The sequence below is a fragment of the Saimiri boliviensis genome, chromosome 15, assembly GCF_048565385.1.
Source record: "Saimiri boliviensis isolate mSaiBol1 chromosome 15, mSaiBol1.pri, whole genome shotgun sequence".
Lineage (NCBI taxonomy): Eukaryota > Metazoa > Chordata > Mammalia > Primates > Cebidae > Saimiri > Saimiri boliviensis.
In genome coordinates, this window is record NC_133463.1 from 92,446,613 (window position 1) to 92,469,264 (window position 22,652).

Here is a 22,652-nt window from a genome sequence, read left to right on the forward strand (position 1 = left end):
GTAGCGACGCACCGGGAAAGAACGGAAGTGCCGGAGCACAGAGTGCTCTGAGCCGCCTAGAGCGGACTCACGAAACCTGCACTTGATTGATTGGTGAGCTGAAGGGCAGGGCGGAGGTTCAGCTGAGGCATTTCCGATCCCTTGCGTTTGGGTTTCTGGGGCACCGGGTTTAGCGTTTTTGCTCCTTCCCTTCCCGCGGTGGAGCTGAGTGAGTCCCGGGCTCCAAAGCGGCGCTGGGGCGGGCGGGGACGGTGCCGGGCTCGGGGCATGACGGACGCGCGCCGAGGGCGGCCGCGGGGTGCTGACGGAGGGGCGGCGGGGCGCCCTCCCGAGCAGCGCCGAGGCGGGGAAGCCGGGCGGATAGAAAGCGCCTCACCGAGGAACGGAGCTTGGACGCGTCAGGGGACGAAGTCAGCGGCGCTTCTCGTTTCCGGGAGAGAGGAAGGCGCCTTTCCCTGAGCGAGATGGGCCGAGGAGAGGGGAGAGCCGCGGCGTGCGGAGGGGAGGCGAGGGGACGGCGGGGACGGCGCCGGGACGGGCCCGGCCCTCGGTCGTCGGCGGGCGCGCGGTCAGTGCCGGCTGACGGTTAGGACAGTCGGGACTTAGTCCTGTTTGCAGTTCGCGGATCCTGTGCCGAGCGCTGCGCACATGTTCGCGTTTGGCTCTCACAATAGTCCCTTCAGGTGAGGGGCGGTGTCGGTCTCCGCGGTCTGGGGAAAGCTCAGGTCGCTTCCCGGACACCGCTGCGCGAGTCAGTGGCGGGTCCCGGGTTAGCGCTCGGTCCCGTTCGAGTCCGGAGCCCGCGCGCCCCGCAGCGCTGCTGCCCGAGTCTGGGAGTGGAGGCGGCGCACACCGGGGGCGCCGCTGGGACGCACGAAGGCCGCGCGCATCGGGCCGTCGGAGGCCGGGAAGGCGGAGCGCACCGGGGGCGCCGCTGGGACGCACGAAGGCCGCGCGCATCGGGCCGTCGGAGGCAGGCCGCGTCTGGGGCCGGGAAGGCGGCCGCTGGCCCCGGTGCGCCTCCGCGGGAGACTGCGAAGACATCAGTAAGCTTGGGTTCAGCGCCCAGCCGGGACATCTGGCTAACGGAGGCTTAAATGATGAAGACGAGGCAGACAGCGCTGGTTCCAGAGTTCCTTATGAAATGCCAGGGCTCTAGAACGTGTCTGCAAGGTTCTCTAGGCTTTCCCTTGCGGCCGCTCCAGACGGGGGTGTTTCCCCTTCCTTCCTTTCAGATGCTTCTTGGCAAACTTCTCTTAACATCTTGGTGACGAGAACTGGGCCTTGCGGTCACCAGGGCTGAGGAAAAAGGGCACGTTTCCTCCTGAACTAAACTAAGGAATTCGTTGATCTGCAGAGGGCTGTGCGGAGGTTTATGCGGAGGACAAATGGGAAGGCTTTTCTGAGAGTGACACATGTTGGTGCTGCAATAAAACCAGATCTGATTTAGATGTCAGCAGTGTACTGACAAGCCAGCCTAACCTCTCTCCTGAATTTTCAGCTTGTATTTCCAAATGCCCTAATTTCCCATTTATACATCTAATACTTATCTTCAACTTTACATATACAAGACAACTTTTACATTTAATACTTCTGCAGTCTTAACTCTTGAGCATATGGAAATTTTACCATTTCAGTTGCTCAGGCCAAAAATATTGGTGTCTCATCCTACATGAAATTACTAGGCAAATGCTATTGATTGTACCTTTGAAATGTATCCATAATCTGACTGCTTTTTGTCACTTCTGCCACCACCAGTCTGGTCCAAGACATTCATCTCTAGCTAGATTGTTGCTAGAACCTTCTGACTGGTTTCCTGTTTTTGCTCCTCACCCCCACCCCATAGTCTGTTCAAAGCACCCTCAAAGTAGCAACTGTGGAGACCACATCTGAGGTCATAGCACTGTACTCAGACCTTCCAGGCACTTCCCATCCATTCAGAATAAAAGCCATACATAGTCCTGTGGCATACAAGGTACCCACCCCAGAGGGTATCCACCCCTTTCACCCTCCCCTACTCTGTTTCAGCCCCCCTGGCTTCCTTGCCCTTCCTGGAACACATCAGGTGTGCTTGCACCTCAGAACCTTTGCACTTACGCTTCCTCTGCCTGGGATGTCCCTCCCTGATACCCACGCGGTGCCTGCCCTCATTCCACCCAGATCTCTGATTTGTTGTTACTTTATCAGAGGTGTCTTCCCTGGCCATCCTCTGTAAAATATCTTCTGCTACCGGTTGCTACCTTCATGCTGCTTCATTCATTCTTTCTATCCTTTCTTGTCACCTGACACCACCTGGGTGTTGTGTTTGTGGGTCACACATATGTGTCAACTTCTCTATTTGCTCATTCACTGCCTTAGCGCAAGAGCCTGGTCTGCTGTTCTCAGCGGTTTGCTCTCTGCTCAGGACCTTATCTATGGACCTGGGAAATGCAGTCCATTGTCTCTCCTGGCCAAGTCCACTGCCAGGGTCCTGGCTTTCGCGTGGTGGCCTCGAGATGCTGTCATACCACGGGCCCCAGAAAGGCCTCTCTTGAGACATGGAGAGGCATGGCAGGGAAGTGGGGAGGGGATATGTTCTCAGGAGCCACTGGCTGCTTAGTTCATCCACCTTTCCTGGGGTGTTCAGGCAACTCACAATTGGGTCTCTGCTACCACAGAAGGTCTGGGCCTAGAAGTCTCAGAGCAGCTGTGGGGAGCAGAAGGTTGTTCAGGCTTCATCACCCTCTTCTCCCTGTGGCTCTGCCCACCACCTCAGGACAAGCTTGGAGATCTAGTGATGGCTGTCAAACAGCTCCTTCCTGGTGGGCTCCAGGTGAATGGTACTCCTGGAGACTCGTCCATGTGACCTCAGCCTTTTCTCTGCAGGAGTCTCTCTATGAGGGGCTAGTCCCAGAGGGTAGAGAGCTCCCTGTCTCCACCGATGTCCTCAGTTCCTGAATTGAAGTCCCTGAACCATGCTTCTTACCGTGTTTTCCTGTCCCTGGACCAGGTACAGTAGAGGTCAGGATTGGGGCACACCAAGATGAGCCAATATAGTGTCTGCCTTAAAGAGATAACTTTAGTGAGGAAGACAGGTACATGTTCCCAGAGGAATTTCACGAGTCCTGAGCCTAGTGTCTTCTCCCTCCAGATCCTGACCTGAGGGCTGCGGCAAGATCTTGTCATTCCACATCATGGTTTCCTTTGAGGACGTGGCCGTGCTCCTCTCCCAGGAGGAGTGGGACTGTCTGATCCCTGCTCAGAGGGGCCTCTACAGGGATGTGATGCTGGAGACCTATGGGAACCTGGTGTCACTAGGTAAGTTCCCTCCCTGGGGCTCAGCTTCTGGGCTTCCTGCTCAGACAACCTTGAGGCTCAAGCTTGGGGCTCAAAGGCTCCTCATTCCCTGTGCCCAAAGACCAGACATCTTGACCCTGGTACCATGCAGGTCTGGTCTGCACAGGTGGTACTGGGACGCTCCCTGATTTGTTTTTGTTTTTGATAAGCAGTGTCTCACTCTGTTGCCCATGCTGGAGTGTAGTGGCGGGATCATAGCTCACTGTAACCTTGACGTCTGTGGTTGAAGAGATCCTCCCACCTCAGCCTTTCAAGTACCTAGGACTACAGTGGTGGGCCACCATGCCTGTCTTATTTTATTTTTTAAAGACAGAGTCTCTCTATGTTTCCCAGGTTGATCTCGAACTCCTGGCCTCAAGGAATCTTCCTGCTTTGGCCTCCCAAAGTTTTGGAATTCTGGGCATGAGACCACGCCTGGTCAACCCTCCCTGATTTATGGAAGGAGAATATTATTTACCGTACACCTAGTACATTTCTATCCCCTTGCATAAAGATAAATGCATTAAATATTAATATAAATTATAAATTATAAATAATTTATAATTATATATTTATAATTTGTAAATTAGTTATAAATTAAAAATAATCTTTATGCATCTTGAAGGTCGGTGGTAGGATACACAGTTTATAAATGAACCTGAGGCTAACAAATACTGTTAACTTTTTTTTTTTTTTTTTTTTTTTTTGAGACGGAGTTTCGCTCTTGTCACCCAGGCTGGAGTGCAATGGCACGATCTCGGCTCACCGCAACCTCTGCCTCCTGGGCTCAGGCAATTCTCCTGCCTCAGCCTCCTAAGTAGCTGGGATTACAGGCACACGCCACCATGCCCAGCTAATTTTTTGTATTTTTAGTAGAGACGGGGTTTCACCATGTTGACCAGGATGGTCTCGATCTTTCGACCTCGTGATCCACCCGCCTCGGCCTCCCAAAGTGCTGGGATTACAGGCTTGAGCCACCGTGCCTGGCAATACTGTCACTTTCTTATGTTTACACAGCCTTTTGGTGGCAGATCTGGGATTTGGATCTATTCAGTCTCAGAGCCCTGCTTTCCTTTCATTGGAATGTGCTCTTCCCTTTAGCCCTTCTGCAGGGCACCAACACCGCCTACTGTGAGTCCTCTCCCATGATGTGTTCAGGCCCCAGCTCTGTCCTATCTATGCCCCTCATCCCCCGAAAAGCTGGTTCTGAACTTTCTTCAGCTCAGGCAGTGGCCTGTGTCTTTCTCCACAGTTAGAGACCAGGTAGCAGGGAAGGTCACGACTAGCACAGAGACTCGGACCGCAGGCACAACTTGCCCTCTACCTGCGATGAATTTTCAGGTCTTGCTTCCCTTTTCTGGAGCAGGACTTCAAGCTTCCAAACCTGATATTATCTCCAGGCTGGAGGAGGGGGATGAACCATGGACCCTATATACCCTGAGAACGCAGGGGAGCTGGAGCTGGAGGCACAAGAGAGAAGGTGAGTCTGTCCCCACTCTCTGCTTCTGTGATAGGTGCTGCAGCTTTACTCACAAATCTCTTCTTTGTAAGCTCCAGACAAATTTCTTGTTATCCTCAGGGCTTTGCTTTCCTCCATTTTTTTTCTATCAAAATTTTTCTCTTTTCTTGCTGTAACTTGCTTCTGTTGTCTGTCCGTCAGTAGGTTTGTGTTTTATTTATCCTAGAAAATGTTCTTTCAGCCATAAAAAAGAGCTCAGGTGTCCTTCCATGGCAGCTGGCTCCCAGTCCCTTCATTTCCATGTCACCCACTCCTTAGGCTGTTTGGGAAAAACGCTAACTACATTTTTCCTCTTCTCTGACACCACAACAACAATCAACAAAGATTTCGTGACCAAATGCATGGAGAGTTTTTCCCATGCACCAAGCAGCTGTAATTCAGTTCAACTCTGGTGCTCTCTTCTTGGAGATAGCCTCAAATTCCACAGGCTGAGGGCTCAGTCTCTGAGACTCCCCTCAAGACACTAGTCGTAAATCTGGGCTTTCCAAACTTCTGACCAACTGGATTCAAGTTGGGGTTCCCATGACCCTCAATTTGGGTTCTATTAATTTGCTGGAGCAGCTCACAAAACTCAGGGAGGCACTTAGATTTACCAGTTTAGGCTGGGTGTGGTGGCTCATGCTTGTAATCCCAGCACTTTGTGAGGCCAAGGTAGGCAGATCACTTGAGGTCAGGAGTTTGAGACCAGCGTGGCCAATATGGTGAAACCCTGTCTCTACCGAAAAATACGAAAATTAGCCAGGCATGGTGGTGTGCATTTGTAGTCCTAACTACTTGGGAGGGTGAGGCATGAGAATCATTTGAACACAGGAGGCAGAGGTTGCAATGAGCTGAGATAACGCCACTGCTCTCCAGCCTGGGTAACAGAGTGAGACCATGTCTCAGAAAAAACATTTACTAATTTATTATAAAGGATAAAGACAAAGAAATGTGTAGGATGAGGCATGAGGGAAGGGGTGTGGAGCTTTCATGCCCTCACTGGGTGCATCACCCTATAGAAACCTATGCACTTAGCTATCAGCTCTCTGAACCCTGTCCTCTTAGGTTTCTATAGAGGCCTTATTATGTTGGTATGATTGATTAAACCATTGGTCATGGTGATCAACTTAATCTTCAGCTCTGGTCCCCTTCTGTGAGTTTGGGACGTTAGGGCTGAGAATCCCAACCCTCTATTCATGCCTTGGTCTTAACAGTGACCAGCTTCATCCTAAAACTGTAGTCAACATAAGCCTATGAAAAGATAGCAGTTTGGAGATTACAAGGAGTTTAGGGTTGTATGACAGGACATCGGGATGAAGACCAAATATATATTTTATAATATCTCACAGGGCTTGCTGGCCAGGTCTGCTATCGCTGCTTGGAGATACCAGTTGGAGAGATAGATGTTCTCTTCCAAGTTTCTCATTCCTCCTGTTATTCACTCAGAGCATCCCAGGCTGATTCTGGGTCTTGGGGAAACAGATGAACTAGAAAGGGTTTCTTCCTGTGTAGTGGGAGACCTGGGCATGTAAACACTAAGCAGAGCAGAGTCCTGGTGCTTTGTGCTGACACACAGCTAATGTCGGTCATTTTTGCTTGATGCAGGCCTGGCACTGTGATGTCACAATGAATTTATGTAATTTGCCAATATCTCTACATAATTGGTACCCAGGAAATTGAGGCACAGAGAGGTTAAATTCACACAGCCAGCAAGGAACAGAACAGAGTTGGGTCCCTGGCAATTGGTCTCAGCCCCATATTTTTATTTATCTTCTTTAAAGAAACAGCTTTATTGAGGTGTAATTAACATATAATATGTTAACAAGTATTTAAAGTATAGGATTTTATATCTTCTGACATATGTATACATATGTGAAACCATTGCCACATTCTAGAGCAAACATATCCATCACCCCCAAGAGTTTTCTCCTTCTTCATAATCTTTCACTCCTTCCCACCTTTCTCACTCCTTCCCACTTCTATCTTGAAGCAAGTACTGATTTGCTTTCTGTCACTATAAATTATATTTTCTAGAGTTTTATGTGAATGGAATCATTGAGCATGTATTCTTTTTGGTCTGGCTTCTTATACTCAACATACTCAACATAATTGTTTTGAGATATGTTTATGTTGTATATCAATAATTCATTGCTTTTTATTTCTGAACAATATTCTATTGTTTGAATATACTACAATTTGTTTATTCATACTCTGTTAACAGACATTTGAGTTGTTTTTGTTTTTTGGTTAATACACATAAAGCTGCTGTGAACATTGCCTTCCACTTATCTTGTACCTCCCTAAGATGTTGTGAGTTGTCAAGAATGGTTACTAGTCTTGCCCTTGACCCCCAGGTGCAGTCATTTGTCCAGCATTAAGGCCAGGATAGGTCTCACAAGATCTGATGGTTTGTTAAGGGGAAACTCATTTCACTTGATTCTCATTCTGTCTCTTGCTTGCTGCAATGTAAGACATGCCTTTCGCTTTCCACCATGATTGTGAGACCTCCCCAGCCATGTTGCTATGGCTGGTTTTGAACTCCGGGACTCAGGCCATCCATAGGCCACCCACCTGCCTCAGCTTTCCAAAGTGCTGGGATTACAGGTTTGAGCCACATGCCTGGCTGATTTGTTTTGTTTTTGTATTTAGAGATGAGGTCTTGCTATATTGCCCAGGCTGGCCTCTAACTCCTGGTTGCAAGCATCCTCTTGCCTCAGTCTCTCAAGTGGCTGGGGCTATAGATGTGTGCCACCACACCCAGCTCTCATTTTTAGTTCCCTGCCCCTCCCCTCCCTTCCCTTCCCTTGTCTTGTGGTTTCTCATTGTGTTCACATTTATTTTGTCTCCTGCCTGGCAAAATAACACCTATTAAAATAATCCTTTAGACTTTAGTTCAGAGATGACCTTGAGGACACAACCCGTCAGATAACCCAGAAATTTTTCTCCCCAGATTCAGAATGTTTATCTTCTAGGATACTGTTTGTAGGTTTCTAGAGTAAATTGTGAAGTTTGCTTTTTTCCTTTCATACTCTGAATGAAAATATCAATCCCTCTGTAGTAGTAGTTCCATGAGTAGTTCATGGAAATCTATTAAGACTACCTAGCCCTATTTTATTTTATTTTATTTTTTGAGAACACTGTCACCCAGGTTAGAGTACAGTGGCACAGTCTCGACTCAGTGCAACCTCTACCTCCTGGATTCAAGCTGTTCTCCTGCCTCAGCCTCCCAAGTAGCTGGGATTAGAAGCACCCTCCACCATGCCCAACTAATATTTGTATTTTTAGTAGAGATGTGATTTTGCCATGTTGGCCATGCTGTTCTTGAACTCCTGACCTCAGGTGATCCGCCCATCTTGGCCTCCCAAAGGGCTGGGATTACAAGGGTCAGCCACCATGCCCAGCCATAATTAGCCCAATTTTAGACCTTATCTGGTTAGTACTTTTAGCTCAGTCTCCCTGTCTGAGCAGTGCAGTCTCAAGTAGCATCCCATTATAGCTAATGACAACTATTTGCAAAAGGAAGATTCCATCGTTATTTTATGGTATCTTAACACGAGGCTGCCCTCTTACTCTTCTGACCTCAGTTATCCATTCCACAGTCTTTGTATCCATGTGACTTAGTGGTTTTTGTTTGTTTGTTTCATTGGTTGCTTTTATTTATTTTTATTTATTTTTTTTTGAGACAGAGTTTCGCTCTTGTTACCCAGGCTGGAGTGCAATGGCGCGATCTCGGCTCACCGCAACCTCCGCCTCCTGGGTTCAGGCAATTCTCCTGCCTCAGCCTCCTGAGTAGCTGGGATCACAGGCACGCGCCACCACGCCCAGCTAATTTTTTTGTATTTTTAGTAGGGACGGGGTTTCACCGTGTTGACCAGGATGGTCTCGATCTCTTGACCTCGTGATCCACCCGCCTCAGCCTCCCAAAGTGCTGGGATTACAGGCTTGAGCCACCGCGCCCAGCCCATTGGTTGCTTTTAAATGTGTTTTTTTTTTAAAAAAATAAGCTTCCTTTCTTTGGGTCTCAGAATTCAATTTTGTGGTTTTCACAAAATTTTTTGATACTTTTGTTCATTGGAAATGTGTGATGTGGGACTGTTGTGTATGCTTGACCTTTTTGCCTTGTGCTGCCCCAGCTGTTGCCTGAGTAGGTTGCTGCTTTTTTCTGTTTTTGTTTTTGTTTTTGTTTTTGTTTGTTCTGTAAGTTGTCCAGATCGAATGGTGTTTTTTTCTATCTATTGCGCTTATGTACACCTCATTCTTTATGAGTCATTTATTATTTATTTTGAACAAATATTTGAATATTCTATGTGTAAGCCATAAGAAGATACCTTGTTGATGAATTATGTAGCAATGATGTGAATAGTGGAGGCAGCCTCTATTTCCTCCTTCCTGATAACACTCCTCAAATCCTTTTTCAGATTTTGCTTTTCCTATGCCATGTGTTCCTGGTCAGCCTAGTTGCAGATTTAAGCCTTTTACCTTGGGCATATTACCTTCCTTCTTCCTTTCCACACCAGTGTTCATTGCTTTACCAGCATGCTTCTCTTTTTCTCTTCCCAATGGGGTCATATATGTTGCTTTTTAAAATTTGCATTTTCAGTGATCTGCCCATCTCATTTTCACATTTATTTTGTCTCCTTCCAGTATTATCCTGGAAAATATTTGATGTAAATATTCCTGCTTATTCTCGAATTCTTTCTCCCATAGTAAAATGTGAGCGACTCACTTCTTTTTCCCCATTCTTTCAGGCTATGATTCTAGGATTGATAAAAAGAACTGATTCCAAAGCATGACATTTCTGAAGAAATGGAATCCCAGACAGCAAAATCAAAAGATCATGTAAGGAATAATTTTAAGGAAGCTAAAGAGATTAGTAAAACTCAGGGAAAGTTAGAGAACTGGTGGAGAAAATATGCAGTAGAAGGAATTAAGAACTCCTTTTCGCAGAAGAGCAGTTTCAGAGCAATTGTTATGAGGTGTGTGAAAACCCTCTCTGGAGAGAATGTCCAGAAATTCAATACTTTTGGAGAAGATTGCATTACAGACTCAAATCTTGCCAAACATCTTAGAGTGTCTAGAGAGGAGAGTCTCTATCCAAATGTGTCAAGTGTGGAAAACTTGCAACATGAGGAGCTCATTAACCTCCAGAGTTTCCAGTTAGGGGAAAGAGCCTGTCAGACAGATGTGTTAGTGAAAGTACCCAGACAGAGTTCAGTTCTTAGTGAGAATCAGAGGATGAATAATCCGGAGAGACCCTTTGAGTGTACCAGATGTGAAACAACTTTCCATCAGAACAGAGCTTTTAACCAGCACCAGAGAATTCATAGTGGAGAGAAGCCCTATGAGTGCAATGAATGTGGAAAAGCTTTCAGTAGGCCCTCTGTCTTCAGTAAACATCAGAGAATCCACACTGGTAGGAAACCCTACATATGTAAGGATTGTGGCAAATCTTTCAGTGCGCACTCATACTTTATTCAGCATTGTAAAATTCACACTGGAGAAAAAGCATATGAGTGTATTAAATGTAGGAAAGCTTTTAGTACACATTTATCTTATATGCAACATCTAAAAATTCATACCGGAGAGAAACCTCATGAGTGTAATCAGTGTGGGAAAGCCTTTAGTCATAGCTCTAATCTGATCCATCATCAGAGAATTCATAGTGGAGAAAAGCCTTACCAGTGCAAAGAATGTGGGAAAGCCTTCAACAGACAATCGCACCTTACTCAGCATCAGAGAATTCATTCTGGAGAGAAGCCTTATGACTGTAATGAGTGTGGCAAAGCCTTCAGTGCACAATTATCTCTTATTCAGCATCAGAGAATTCATACAGGAGAAAAGTCCTATGAATGTAATGAATGTGGAAAATCCTTTAGCCTGAACCGAACTCTAACTGTCCATCAGAGAATTCACACTGGAGAGAAACCTTATAGGTGCAATGAATGTGGAAAATCCTTTAGTCAGCGCTCACAAGTTACTCAGCATAAGAGAATTCATACCGGCGAGAAGCCTTATATCTGTAATGAGTGTGGAAAATCATTTGGTGCTCACCTATCCCTTATCCAGCATCAGAGAATTCACACTGGAGAGAAACCTTATGGTTGTAGTGAGTGTGGGAAAACCTTTAGTCAAAAGGGACATCTTATTCAGCACCAGTGAATTCACACAGGAGAGAAACCCTATGAATGTAGTGAGTGTGGAAAAGCTTTCAGCCAGAGTTTTAATCTTATTCACCATCAAAGAACACACAATGGTGAGAAGCCCTATGAATGTAATGAATGTGATAAAGCCTTTAGTGTGCTTTCTTCCCTAGTTCAACACCAGAGAATACATAATGGAGAGAAACCCTATGAGTGTCACAAATGTGGGAAGGCCTTTAGCCAGGGGTCACACCTTATTCAGCATCAGAGGAGTCACACTGGTGAGAAACCCTATGAGTGTAATGAGTGTGGGAAAACCTTTGGACAGATATCCACCCTAATTAAGCATGAGAGAACCCACAATGGAGGGAAGCCCTATGAGTGCAGTGACTGTGGGAAAGCCTTCAGCCAGAGTGCACACCTTATTCGCCATTGAAGAATTCACAGTAGAGAGAATCCCTATGAGTGCAGTGACTGTAGGAAGGCCTTCAGTGTTCACTCCTCTCTCATTCAGCATCACAGAATTCATACTGGTGAGAAACCTGATGAATGTAGCGAGTGTGGCAAGGCATTCAGTCAGCATTCATAATTTATCCAACATCAGAGAATTCATACCAAAGAGAAACTCTACATGTGCAGTGAATGTGATAAATCCTTCAGTGCATGCTTATCCCTTATCCAACACAAGAGAATTCACACTGGAGAGAAACCCTGTGTATGCACCAAATGTGGAAAATCCTTCCGACAAAGCTCTCACCTTATTTGACATCAGAGAATTCACAGTGGGGAGCGACTTTATACATGAAATCAATGTGGAAAAATCTTCGGTCAGAGGATAACTCTTACTAGTCATGAGAAAATCCGTACAGTTCACATTAGAGAGCAAGCCTATGAATGTAGTAAGTGTGGGAACTCTAGTGCACAGTCGTCTTTTATTCAACACTGTACAGTTCACAGTGGAGATTAACTGATCAGTCTATAAATTACTTACAGTTATAGATTATACAAGAGTCATACTGGTGAGAAAAGAGTCACTATGGTTTTCCTTTTGGAGATTCAGTTCTTAAAGTATTTAACTCTCCCAGTGAGCTGCTAACTAAAGGCAGGCTGGTGAAGTATATAGTAATAATTCCATGATAACACACCTTCCCTCAGATTCAGAGGATGAGCCCCCTTCTTGAGTCCTGTAGATAGGTGAAACTTAATTATTTAGATGCTTTTCATAGCACCAGACCTTAAGGTGCAGTTAGGTATTTCATTTGACCACTTGCTCTTCATTCCTTTTTTATTCCCTTCCCCTTCCCCTTCCCCTTTCCCTCTCCCTCTTTCCCTCTTCCCGCCCCCCCCCCCCAAACTTTCTTTCTCTTTATCATTTATTTCAACTTCAAGGAAAGTAGTTGAGATCCTTGCACTTTCAAGTGTGATGGAACCAGGCTGGGGTTTTCTTTGGCCTCAAGACGTTTTTATTCTGTTATGAGGAGTACGATACCTTAAGCTTCAAAAGTGTTATTTTTCAACATCAGGTAATTCACAGAGAACAGTGCCGAGACCGGCTCGGTTGTGGAAACCCCAACCCGGGTGGCACTGAAGAAATTAAGAAACAGACACAGAGAGAGAGAGCAAAAAGGTATGAGATGACAGGGATCCACAGAATTCCCAGCTGAGAGCCCCGAACAGAGTTTGACGCACACATTTATTTACAGCAAGCGATAATCATCATTTAACTAAAAGCATTCTTTGCAGGGAACAAAGTATTCTTTACTAGTGGCAAGACACAGGCTCTGGCATGTTTACTGCAGCTGGAACGTGTTGTTAAGGCATTGGTCGCTCATGCTATTGTTTGTGGTTCAGAAGCACTCTGAGCAGTCTTTCACCAAAGAGCAGGTCAGGTATTTCTTTCTCTCGCTCCAGTAAACCAACAACCACTAGCAATGTGCATCACTGTCATCATGAGGGTGTCATAGTGCTATAGATATCCTGTTTATGGCCAGTATCTTTAAGGCCTGTTTATGCCAGGCTTAGGGCCTGTTCCCAACAGAAGAGAAACATGATTATAAGCAAAAGTTTGTTAAGGTGAGTCTTATGTGTAGGTTAAAATAGTTGAGACCTTGCTAAAAAGTCAAATAACACTGTACTGCACCTCCAGGTTTCCAAGAGTTAAGACACTGCCAGCAAGGGACTTGCAGCCTCAATACATCCAGCTGATTGAAAATGGGAAATGATACAGTTTACTTAAACAGGATTTGGTAGATGGGTCTTCTCCATGTGTTTTTATGAAGAGAAATAAGGAAAATGCCCCAAAGTGGGAGCCTATGGCTTATGGCTTTGCTTAACCATCACAGATAGCTATGTTCCAGTGCAAGAACAGAGTTCATGTCTTTTCCTGAGGTGGCTGGAAACCTGAATCTCCTGAAATTAAGTCAAAACTCAGTATTAACTCACCCAGCTCTCTTGGCTGCAGGCTGAGCCGGGGACTTGGAGCTTTTTAGCTAGTTGTAACTTCCTCTAGAGAAGAACTTTTAAGAAGGATGAAAAAAGAAATTCAGTTTCCCCTAAGGTTGTCTGTTTTGAGGTTCATTAGGAGATGACAGAAGGGTTAGGAAGCTGTCTCAGTGTCTTTCTTGAGGCCTGTGATTAGAGAACCAAATCAGAAAATAATATATTTTTTTGTTTGATTCCTGTTTACATACAATGGAGGTGTTTACTTAACTAAGAACCTCAGTGTTTATTCAAATCCTGATTTAGTTTTTATGGCTAAAATATTCCAGATTAACCTTATCAGTTTGGAGTATGTTTTTTTTTTTTTTTTTTTTTTTTTTTTAAGAGACGGAGATTGGCTCTTGTTACCTAGGCTGGAGTGCAATGGCGCGATCTTGGCTCACCGCAACCTCCGCCTCCTGGGTTCAGGCAATTCTCCTGCCTCACTCAGCCTCCCGAGTAGCTGGGATTACAGGCACGCGCCACCATGCCCAGCTAATTTTTTGTATTTTTAGTAGAGACGGGGTTTCACCATGTTGACCAGGATGGTCTTGATCTCTTGACCTCGTGATCCACCCGCCTCGGCCTCCCAAAGTGCTGGGATTACAGGCTTGAGCCACCGCGCCCGGCTGGAATATGTTTTTATATTCCATTAGATATTTCATCCAGATTATACTGAATTTTATTCCGGTTTTTAATGTTTTCTATTCAGATCAGAAATTTACCTAATTACTTGGCTCGGTGACGGCATTAATGTCGGTTGGGAGCTAGATGGTCTCTGATGTATTTGATGATTGGCATAGAGCAATCATACACTTGGTTGCTCCCTCCCTCCCCTCTGTCCCTCCCTTCCTTCCTTCCTTGCCTTTCCGTCTCTTTTCTTTTTTTCTTTCTCTCTGTCTTTCTTCTTTCCCTCTTTCTCTTTCTCTCTCTCCCTCCCCTTCCCCTTTCCCTTTCCCTTCCCTTCTTTTCTTTTTTCTTTTCTCTCTCTCTCTCTTTTCTTTTCCTTTTTTTAAATTTTCTTTCCACTCTGTGTTGCTCAGGGTGAAGTGCAGTGCTGCAATCATAGCTCACTGTAACCTCGAGCTCCTGGGCTCAAGCAGTTCCTCCTCAACTTACTGATTATCTAGAACTAGAGATGTGTACCACTGCACTGGCCTCTCATGACTTCTTAACCAATTACACTGAAATTGAGAGAACAACATTTTCTGTTTCTTAATGAAAAGCCATTTCTGGAGGAGTTTTATGCCTGTGCCAGCAGAGGCTCAGCCTTCTGAGAATCTCACCATGATCCTTACTGGTGACACAGGCCTTTGTTACCTGAAGCATTCTCAAAACAAGGAGACTGACATTAAAAAGGACAATTGTGAGCTCTGCTTAATAAGCATCATAGATACCTTACAACTTGTTCTGAAGACTCCTTTATTCTTGCACTTCCCAGAGAGCTACTGTGTTTAGTCATGCTTACTGTCCTCACAAGAGAAAAGAGTAAGTGGCATGTTTACATGTCATCCTGGGATGTGGTGAGGGAAAGGGGTTTCTTCATAGTTCTCTCTCACCTCTGCTATGTAGTGAATAGATGGTGTCTCATACCTCGTATCTTTATGCGTCAGCGGTTTTCACCACAGGCTATGTTGGTTGTGATGGAAGAGAACTTTGGTGGCCATATTTTGAGTGTTGACATTATTTGCTACTCAGTGAACTAGCAGAGTTCACAGCTGTTCATGGTTTACTCTCCCTGACATGTGTTTATAGCCTGACTGGACTTGAGAGGCAGAGATATTGGGGATGTAGAGAAGGGCCCTGGCCTGTCTTCAAAATCTTATTTCAGCAGCTGTCCAAGACATCACAGCAGTGAGGCAGTAGATTGTGAGCACAACCAGGTTTATGTATGAGGGTTGGGAGTGGAACATTAACTGTAGTTAATTCAGGTGTCTGACTGTTGTCAGAATATCAGGTTACTAAGTAAAAATCCTAGAGAATTTGTGAAGCCTTTATTGTAAGGAGAAGGGACTCCCGAGGCAGTGAAGGCAGGTGCTGATGGTCACAAGAGCTTTTTCACCTTTTCCTCCATGTCTGTCTGTCCTGCAGCATTTCCATTGATGCATACTGTTGTGGACTCCTTAGGTTGACCTTGGCCTTGACCTCGGCCTTGACCTCCACCACTAGCTTTTGACCCAGAACTGAAGATGCACATCAGAAAGGGACAGATTTGGTCTTTCTGTTTTAAAAGGTATTCTACCTTAGTGCCTGCCAATTTGTTGTGCATGGTCCCGTGCTGCTAATCTTTCCCACCAGTCATGAAGGTTAATTTGTTTTATGTGTATATTCACAAACATTAAAATGTACTGGATTTTAATTATTGCCCATTTTCATATAGGGCGGGAGGCACTTTGCATTGTTGAGAATCTCTAAGATCTTTAAGACTAAAACCCGTGCCCCTAATTTCAATTTCTGAAGGCCTGACTCCAGGCAGCATGATTGAGTTGGATTTTTCTCTGCCACAAAACCTGCCAAGGCTTCTCCATCACCCAAAATATTCCCATGACCAACCCATATGGAAAGAGGGGCAAAGATCATTATTAATCACAGAAATGCAAAATAATATAAGATGTCATTTTGACCTCACTAGCTTGGCAAAAAGAAAACATGACAAAATGACACCAAAAATATTTAGCAAGTTCCTCTCATATGCTACTGATAGGAATGGAAATTGGTATGACACATTGGAAAATATTTTGCCATTATTTATACAGGTAAAAATTATGTAGCCCTGGCTACATGCACTGGCTTACGCCTATAATCCCAGCACTTTGGTACGCCGAGGCAGGCAGATTACCTGAAGTCAGGAATTCAAGACCAGCCTGGCCAACATGGTGAAACCCTGTCTCTACTAAAATACAAAAATTAGCTGGTATGGTGGTGGACGCCTGTAATCCCAGCTACTCAGGCGGCTGAGGCAGGAGAATCTCTTGAACCTGGGAGACAGAGGTTGTAGTGAGCTGAGATCATGCCTCTGCACTCCCACCAGCGTGAAAAAGTGAGACTTTGTCTCAAAAAAAAAAAATTGTGTAGCCCACACTCCTTCACATACATGTTGGGGATAATCTTGCATGGAAACTACAAGATGTGTTCCAAAAGGTTTATAGCAGCTGTTTGTGTAATAAATACATAAAAAAATAAAAGTCCAGTGTTTATGGAGAGGGGGAGAAAAGAAATTTGATTATAATAGAGCAGAAAACTTTGTCAAAATGTATTACTTACAGCTGCACACATTATTCTTGAAGCTGTCACTCAGCAAGGGAATGTGGATTGTCCTTAATACTCACCAACTTTGATTTCTTCCTGTAGTGAAACTCCAGAAGACCTGGGGAATGAGCGAAAAGTATGACCTGAGAGGGAGTGCCAAATAATTGGAAGATTTTTCCAGCTTACTGTTGGCAGAAGTATGGGTGATATGAAAGGAAGTAGATTCTAAGGCTGTTAGACTAGAGAGAATGTACTATTGGATTGGATTGGATTAGTTATATGAGTGCACGGATGGCAGTCTGTGGATTCACTGTGCTCGTTGCAGTTGCACTTTGTAGATGGAATTCTGTATTTGGTCATGGCCATTGAGTGATGCTGACATGCAAAATTGCCTGATTTTATAACAGAGAATGGATTCAGAGGCTCAGGAGGTGCCAAAGGGCACTCCTTTCATCTAGGCTTTGAGAAATGCTTTGGTGAGGGAATGGTAATATCCAGGAAAGACTTTATAGTGGCTGTTTTATATGGGCTATCAAAGGGAGTAGGAGAGGCTGTTTTGAAAATGGATTTAGGCTCAGTGCAGTGGCTCATGCCTGTAATCCCAGCACTTTCGAGACTGAGGCAGGTGGATCACTTGAGGTCAGGAGTTGGAGACCAGCCTGGCCAACATGGTGAAACCCAACTCTACTAAAAAGACAAAACTTAGCTGGATGTGGTGGCAGTTCTGTGTAATCCCAGCTACTCTCAGTAGGCTGAGACAGGAGAACTGTTTGAACCCAGGAGACTGAGGTTGCAGTGAACCGAGATCGCACCACTACACTCCAGCCTGGGTGACAGAGCAAGACTCATGTCAAAGTGGGGGAGGGGGAGAGGAGAGAGAGAGAGAGAGAGAGATTGAGATTGAGATTTAACTCAGTAGGAATGGTCAGGACCATATGGCAGCATGTAACCCTGTCATAGACAGGGAAGTTGTCACTGTAACAGGCCCAGGACCACAACAGTAATGAGAATGGTTTGACCCTAGACGTTTTGACCCTGGGTAACGATAATGGTGACTATGGACTGAAATAGGTAGACTGCCTAATAAAGTATTACTCTGTCAGTATCAGTGAGTCATTAGGTCTGAAGAGACACCTGACTTGGATCAGCACAACAGTCATGGACCTTCGCTGAGCCATGTCACAGACTCAGAACCTCATGAAACAAGAGGAAGCCAGATTTCCCTTGAAAGACCTTGTTACACTTTCCAAATTTTATGCTATAAATCTTATTCCCTTTGCCAAAGGGAATGTGACTATTTACCAGGGTAACTATACATCAGAGGACAGGAATACCCACATTTTTTAGGGATAAGGGGATAACATCTTGGATGGAGAAAGATAAATCTGTTAAGCTGTTCATTAGACTGGAATAACAGATAAAACCAACTGTAAAGTTAATAAGAAACTTTCTGCCAGTGATATGTGCTGCTGTAGAATGTCATAAAATTTCATCTGTGCTTTCTTAATGAGAAACTTTATTCTCTTGCAGACTAATGGAACATGTCAGTAGTAAGAATGGAACACTACTTTTTCCTGGCAGATCTGTCACTTTGACATAGAGAGGTAGCCTTGATTTACAACCCAGTTCATATAAGAAAAGTTTTTGGAGACCATGGTCTACACCTGTCTTAATTTTGTGGTTCCCAAGGAAATGGTCCTGGGTGTACATCACAGTTGAGACCTGATGTTGACCCATTACTCACAACCCTACTTTGCTACATGCCCATTAAATCCCCGTTTCATTTAAATTTCACTTAAACTCCACCCTTCCCCAAAGTACTGTGATAACTCATATTTTCTTTAGTTTGGTGAGACATCCCATGGTTCTGGGGTGTTATCACCCTCATTGTAATGGATCAATAACCCTGATTTTGTTTGAGTGCAGGTTTATTCCTTGTGGTCTGAGGTGATTGGGCTAGGACAGAGGTTACCGGACTTTGGCTCTGAATTATGTTAAACCTGGGAACAAATATCTTACTGTCGTTCTCCAGGGTAGAAGCTTATGGAGCCAGGTAATAAAGTTGTAGCCTGGCCATCTCACAGTAGAGTCAAGAGAGTCCCTGAACTCAGCCCATGGTTATTTGCCAGATCTTGAAAACATAGTATGCCTGTCTTTCTGTCCTGTCCTCAAATTGGAGCTGTCCTCAAATTATATTTGTGCAGGTGCCTGTAAGAGTAAGAAGCAAACTGTGTATCCAGGAAAAGAAAGGACAGACAGCCAAGTGTCCTGAAAAGGACCCCACATCCCTGGTTCTGACGCTCCTTTCATCCCTCTTACCAGCAAATTCTGTCATTTCATTCCCTAAGTTTCTCCATTCCAGCTCAACCCCATGCTGCCTGTGTCCCTGAAATTCCATGGGAAATGAGCAAAGGGGGTATCTGGAATAAGGGAAGAGATGACCAACTTTTCTCAGAGGAGAGTTGGCCCATTAGCACTGTGAGGCTTCTCAGGTGATTTTGTGAGCTGGAAACAAGAGCCTGGCATATAGTAGTTTAAGGTAGGAGCAAAGGGTCCTGGTTGGAGGCTGAGTAGAATGTTTCTTTGGGCACTGACTATTTCAAAGTTAGATCCTTAGAGCTCCAGGAATTCATATTCAAGCTGTAAGGTCAGTGATCATAACAGCAAAGCTGAACATCTGCCATGCTGTGCCCTTTACACAGACATGTTGCACCTGTCCAGGTGACTGTCATAGCACTAGGTCCTGTTGGGAGGCCACATACTCTCCCACAGGAGAGGCCTGATATTTAGAGGTGACAACATTGTGTCCAAAGTCAGGACTTCAACATCTTGCCTCCAAGGTCCAATGATTCTCCCACCATGTTTCTGTCCTGAGTAGGACCCTGTTGACAAAGAGTCAAACTGTAAAATATTTGAAGAGATTTATTCTGGGCCAAATATGCGTGACCAATGGCCCATGACACAGCCCCAGAATATCTTGAGAACATGTGCCCAAGGTGGTCGGGGTACAGCTTGGTTTTATACATGTTGGGGAGACATAAGACATCAATCAATATGTGTAAGATGCACATTGGTTTGATCTGGAAGGACAGGACAACTGGAAGGAGGGGATTCCGGTTGATAGGCAAATTCAAAGATTTTCTGATTGGCACTTGGGTTAAACAGTTTATCTAAAGATCTGGAATCCATAGAAGGGAGTGTATGGGATAAAACAATGGGTTGTGGAGTCAAAGGTTATTATTATGTAGATGAAGCTTCCAGGTAGCAGGCTTCAGAAGAAACACATTGTGAATGTTTCTTATCAGACTTTAAAAGGTGCCAGACTCTTAGTTAATTCTCTCCTGGATCAGGGAAAAGACCTGGAAAGGAAGAGGGAATCTACAGAATGCAGATGTTCTCCACAAACACAGCTTTTCAGGGCCATTTCAAAACATGTCAAAGAAATACATTTTAGGGTAAAACGCTTTGATTTCATTCAGGGCTTGCTCTGTGACATATGCTATATTAAAGTTAGGCTGGAATTTAATGTCTTATTATTATAAAAAGTCTTAAGATACCTGTTTTAATGCTAACGCTGGTCAGTTGTACCTGAGTTTCAAGGGAAGGAGATTATAATGAAGCATGCTCAGGCCCCTCTTCCTGTTATGGCCTGAACTAGTTTTTCAGGTTAACTTTGGAATGCTATTGTCTGAGAGGAGGGGTCCACTGGTTGTGCTGGGCTTAGAATTTTAATTTTGGCTTATGACCCCTACCCAGCTCCATCCATGAGTCATCCCCTGGGAGGCAGAGCAGAGTGAGAAGGGTTCATGTTTTCATTCCGTCCCACAAGTTCCTTCTCAGAACCCTGTTTCTGAGACCTGGCTCTGGGAACCAAGGACCTCAATGATTGTGCACCCAAGACCTGTGGGCAGGAGAGGTGACATTTACGCCTGTGACAGGCCAGGCTTGAATAGCAAAGCCTTACCCTCAAGAGCTCCCACTCTTCATTTCTTCCTGCCTTGGCATTCAGCAGAAAGAGAAAGACAACCAAGGAAAGGCAGATATATCAAGACCCATTTCTCACTGTCCTTATTCCACATTATCTAAAAGGAAGAAGCTGAGGCAAAATTAATGTAATAGACAGTTTATTTTGGCCAAGCTTGAGGATTATAACCCAGGATCAAATATTTAATTTCCCTTGAAAATATACACCAATTAGTAGCAGTTATAGTGGATTTTTTTTTTTTCCATTTTTTAACAGAGACAGGGTCTTGCTCTGTTGTCCAGGCTGGAGTGCAGTGGCACAATTATAGCTCTCTGTAACCTTGAATTCCTGAGCTCAAGCAATCCTCTCACCTCATTCCTCTGAGTAGCTAGGACTACAGAATACACTACCACTCCCAGCTTATTTGTAAAAAATCTTTTTTAGAGGCAGGGTCTTGCTGTGTTTCTTAGGCTGGTCTCAAACTCCTGGCCTCAAGTGATCCTCCCACCTCAGCCTTCCAAAGCACTGGGATTACAGGCATGAGCCACCATGTCCAGCCTGTAAATTGATTTTTTTTGTTTGTTTTGTTTTTTTGTTTGAGACAGAGTCTTGCTCTGGCACCAGGCGCCAGGCTGGAGTGCAGTGGTGTGATCTCGGCTCCCTGCAACCTCCGCCTCCCAGCTTGAAGCAGTTCTCCTGCGTCAGCCTCCCAAGTAGCTGGGACTACAGGCACATACCACCATGTCCAGCTAATTTTTGTATTTTTTTTTTTTTTTTTTTTGAGAAGGAGTTTCGCTCTTGTTACCCAGGCTGGAGTGCAGTGGCGCGATCTCGGCTCACCGCAACCTCCGCCTCCTGGGTTCAGGCAATTCTCCTGCCTCAGCCTCCTGAGTAGCTGGGATTATAGGCACACACCACCATGCCCAGCTAATTTTTTGTATTTTTAGTAGAGACGGGGTTTCACCATGTTGACCAGGTTGGTCTCGATCTCTCGACCTCGTGATCCACCCGCCTCGGCCTCCCAAAGTGCTGGGATTACAGGCTTGAGCCACCGCGCCCGGCCTAATTTTTGTATTTTTAGTAGAGACAGGGTTTCACCATGTTGGCCAGGATGGTCTCAATCTCTTGACATAATCCACCTGCCTTGGCCTCCCAAAGTGCTGGGATTACAGACATGAGCCACTGCGCCCGGCCATGTAAACTGATTTTTAAAGGAAAATAATAGGCAGTTCCTGAGTTATATACCAAGAAATTACATTAAAATAAGCTATCGATTGGTTATACAGTGTTAAACTATGGGGTGTGGGTTACAGCGTTCAGCATGGCATTTTTAGGTTAGTTTGTAGCTACTTGTGGCAACAGCAAGCAGTTGCAGGAAATGAATACATGGCTAAAAGGTGGGGGAGTAGGATGTGATTACTGTCTTATTTTAATGCTGCTCTGGGCCTAATAATTAAAAACACGTTCCTCAGATAAAAGTCTTCTCTCATCGCCCCCTTTTAATAAAAACTCTTCAGGAAAACATTGATGATCAAAATATGAGTGTCAAGGTGTCCCTTGTCACTGGGAAGATTCATTTCCAGTAGTCCTGTCAAAGACATTTATTTGTAGCTGTTATTACTTGTGGAATCATCTGTAGCCTTTGGTGTACCATGGAATTAGTTTTCTCAGAAGAAGTATAATAACGAGAGAGTCATAGTAGAAATACAATGTACATAAGAATTAAAATTAAAATGCCAGATTTTTTTTTTTTTTTTTTTTTTGGACACAGAGTCTTGCTCTGTCACCAGGCTGGAGTGCAGTGATGGAATCTCAGCTCACTGCAACCTCCGCCTCCTGGGTTCAAGCAATTCTTCTGCCTCAGCCTCCCGAGTAGCTGGGACCACAGGTGCATGCCACCATGCCTGGCTAATTCTTTTTTTTTTTTTTTTTAAGTAGAGATGGGGTTTTACCCTGTGTTGGCCAGGATGGTCTCGGATCTCTTGAATTCATGATCTGCCCACCTGGG

The 22,652-nt window shown here is 44.9% G+C and overlaps 2 protein-coding genes across 5 annotated transcripts; both read left to right on the forward strand.

Moving 5' to 3' along the window:
• Nucleotides 1-11: 11 nt before the first annotated feature.
• Nucleotides 12-9,648, forward strand: LOC101046085 (zinc finger protein 252-like). 4 transcript variants are annotated; one of them, XM_074387331.1, is made up of 5 exons: nt 106-208; nt 2,866-2,989; nt 3,131-3,297; nt 4,682-4,795; nt 9,562-9,648. In XM_074387331.1, the coding sequence occupies exons 3-5, from the start codon at nt 3,174-3,176 to the stop codon at nt 9,591-9,593; spliced, it is 270 nt and encodes an 89-aa protein (XP_074243432.1). In that variant the 5' UTR covers nt 106-208; nt 2,866-2,989; nt 3,131-3,173; the 3' UTR covers nt 9,594-9,648. The 4 variants fall into 4 exon arrangements, with proteins under 4 accessions (XP_074243434.1, XP_074243432.1, XP_074243433.1 ...); XM_074387333.1 differs by lacking the exons at nt 106-208; nt 2,866-2,989 and adding an exon at nt 12-93; XM_074387332.1 differs by having other exon boundaries at nt 2,866-3,297.
• Nucleotides 9,620-22,376, forward strand: LOC141581515 (uncharacterized). The gene is given in 1 exon segment (XM_074387325.1): nt 9,620-22,376. A coding segment is annotated over 1 exon segment (2,100 nt). The 3' UTR covers nt 11,720-22,376.
• Nucleotides 22,377-22,652: the final 276 nt, after the last annotated feature.